The 2,696-nt window shown below is 35.4% G+C and overlaps 1 protein-coding gene across 1 annotated transcript in view; it reads right to left on the bottom strand.

Annotated features, from left to right (window-relative positions):
• LOC107083739 (probable voltage-dependent N-type calcium channel subunit alpha-1B) overlaps window positions 1-2,696 on the bottom strand; it is a 270,890-nt gene that overhangs the window by 71,636 nt on the left and 196,558 nt on the right. Inside the window, exon 30 of the mRNA XM_015373178.1 lies at window positions 2,052-2,072. Coding sequence (XP_015228664.1) covers window positions 2,052-2,072 — 21 coding nt within the window. The remainder of the gene's footprint in view (window positions 1-2,051; window positions 2,073-2,696) is intronic.

The following is a 2,696-nucleotide window of genomic DNA, read 5'->3' as shown; positions in this document are numbered from 1 at the left end:
TAATCATGTTTTGGGTGTACTATTCCTTTAAGTTTTCTATTCTACACAGTCCACAAATAACACCAATCACTTAAAAATGCTTTATTTTAGGATGTGTGAGAATTCTGGGAGTTTTGTTGACATTCTGGTTAAGTTGCTTTAGGTAGCAGACAGATAATAAAGATAAAGATTTTAAGATTCAGCTTGATTCAGTAGGAATATATAAAAAATCTATTAAAATTACTGCATCTTTGTTATTAGTTTGGATCACTGACCAATTTGCCAATTATATTCAAGAATCAGGTCAGATTCAATTACAGATGTTACTCTTCTTAATTTGTGGGACTTTATATTCATATAGTAAAAGGGTTTTCATTTTGGCTGATTGGTTCAGCACCACAGACAGTTCCAGATCAGCAGGAGCAGATTTAAATACAGATCTAGGAGCCAGGGGTGGAAGATGGGAAAACCTTTACCCCATGGTGAAGTGCTGAGCCCCATGAGGCGAATGGAGAAAAAAAAATACATAAATATATTCCAAAATGTATTTTTTATTTATTTTTTTTACCTTCAAAAAACACAATGCTTTAACCAGCTTGACTGCAGTTATAAGCACAGGGGCTTCTACCAATGGCTGATTTGATGTGTTTATAATTTTGTCTTAATTCTAAATAAAAATCTTTAAACCTCCCCTCAGGTGGATGTCCTCCATTGCTTTGGCTGCTTTGTGCATCTCAGAATCAAAAAGTATTTTTAACGCATTAAGGATGTTGCAGGATCTAACAATCCTGTACTTAAGACACTGGTTCAGGAATCCCTGACAGAATACAAAAATACAGCAGGTCCACCACTGATGCTTTCTCCTTTCAAATAATACAATTTTCTTAATCATTTTATGCTATTTTATTCAATTTTATACCATTATACCATACCATTTTTGTCTATTCTTAATATTTGGCATGTTGCAAGAAATTCTAGCATTTTTTGTTATCTTCATTATAACCTTTCACAATTTGTTTATTTCACATAATACATTTCCAAATGTATTTATATCAACCGTATGTTTGCCAATGTGTAGCAGCTTATCACCAAAGCACATTCCCTCTACCTGTTAAACACTACTTGGCAATAAAGCTGTTTTCCATTCTGGCTCTTTTTAAGGGTGTAATTATAATTAACAGTGTATTTTACAATTGAAAGTAGAAGATATTGGATAGAAAAAAAGCTAAAAAAAAACTAAAAAAAACAAAGCTTCAGTCTGAAGTAAACAAATCCCAAAACGTTCAGAATGCCTGGAGAAAAACAGATGGAGACCATTTCGAAGAATTGTAAAAAGGGCTTGAAGAGAAAATCAACAGAAAACCTGGTTTATATGAAAATCTTCATAGAATGCTGTAAATGCAGATAGATTCCTTTTTTAAATGACTGACGGCTAATTTTTAAAACAAAATTTAAAAATTTAAATCTAATTTTGAAATCATTTGTAAAGAAAAGGTTTTATATGTCAGGTAGTTTCCAAAAAAGGTGGAAAGTTTGTATGTAATTCTTACAACAAAAATAAGGCTGTTTATGGTCAGTTTTCATGCATACATGGAAGCCTGGGAAATAAAAGTCAACACGAGTTGGAATTGAAACAAGAGTCTGCACTATTTTTATTGACTCTCCTCTAAGCCCAATGCGTACAGGAGAGATGTTAGGTGAAGGCTGTAATCTCCTCAAATTGACCAATTAAAGCTTCTTAAATTGCGATAGTAGGATTCGGATAAAGAACGGCTTTGATGGCCTTGATTGTGGAAAGAAAAGCAAAAAGATTTTCACTGCTTATCAGGAGATTGGGCTTCTGAAACCTATTTAATGGATTTTCCCAATATTGTCTTGTGACTTTGGTGTTTCAATATTGGCACAGTTGGATAAGGATGAGCAAGGAGGGGTTTGAGGTTTGGTCACACTGCAGGCACCTTAGGACCAGTGGTGAAAGGTTTATTAAGGGGCTGGGAATGGGAGAGTTAAACTCTCTAACTATCAGAACCGTATGGTTTCAAAGGAGGGTGGAGATAGGGGCAAGTTCCCACCTGGCAACACTTTGTTGTGATCTGATGAGGAAAAGAAACGATAAGCAAGCAGACAACACAGAAAAAAATCACCAGCATAGAAAAAACTAAATAAACACTTAAAGCAGAGATTAAACAGGCGCAAAGACGTTATTAACCTTAGACAGATAAAAGACATGAAAAGAGACCACTTGTTGCAATTAAATGAAGAAGCATAAAAAGGCAACAGACAGGTCTAATAAAATCTCATCTAAAAGGAATGAATTAAATTCACAAACCAAGGCTGGATAAAAGACACTGATGATGATCATTTGGTTTGTTACTGCTCTCACATTGCAAGGACTCAACATTAAATCGCAATATTCATTATTTTAGTCTCTCATCTGACTGCATTCTTCTTATTATTTTTTAAACACTGACTGCCCATAACCAGCCTCATACAGCTAGCATGATGGTTCCCTGCCACTCTGACACCGATCATGAACTAATTACTTGGCAGCTCATCTGAAATGATCTTCTGTGCCTCTAAAGACACTCAAAACACCAACGAAGCATCTAACAAAGCTCAAATATATTAACCTGGGTGCCATTCCCAACTTAGTCCCGCCCACAACGTTTGAGGTCGGCAAGTTCGGTCTGGCATTGCTCACTAGTAGCGCGACTATG

This window comes from Cyprinodon variegatus, unplaced genomic scaffold (assembly GCF_000732505.1).
Source record: "Cyprinodon variegatus isolate N-32 unplaced genomic scaffold, C_variegatus-1.0 Scaffold82, whole genome shotgun sequence".
NCBI lineage: Eukaryota > Metazoa > Chordata > Actinopteri > Cyprinodontiformes > Cyprinodontidae > Cyprinodon > Cyprinodon variegatus.
The sequence above is the reverse complement of the archived record's forward strand: the minus strand, read 5'-3'. Positions and strand labels throughout refer to the sequence as shown.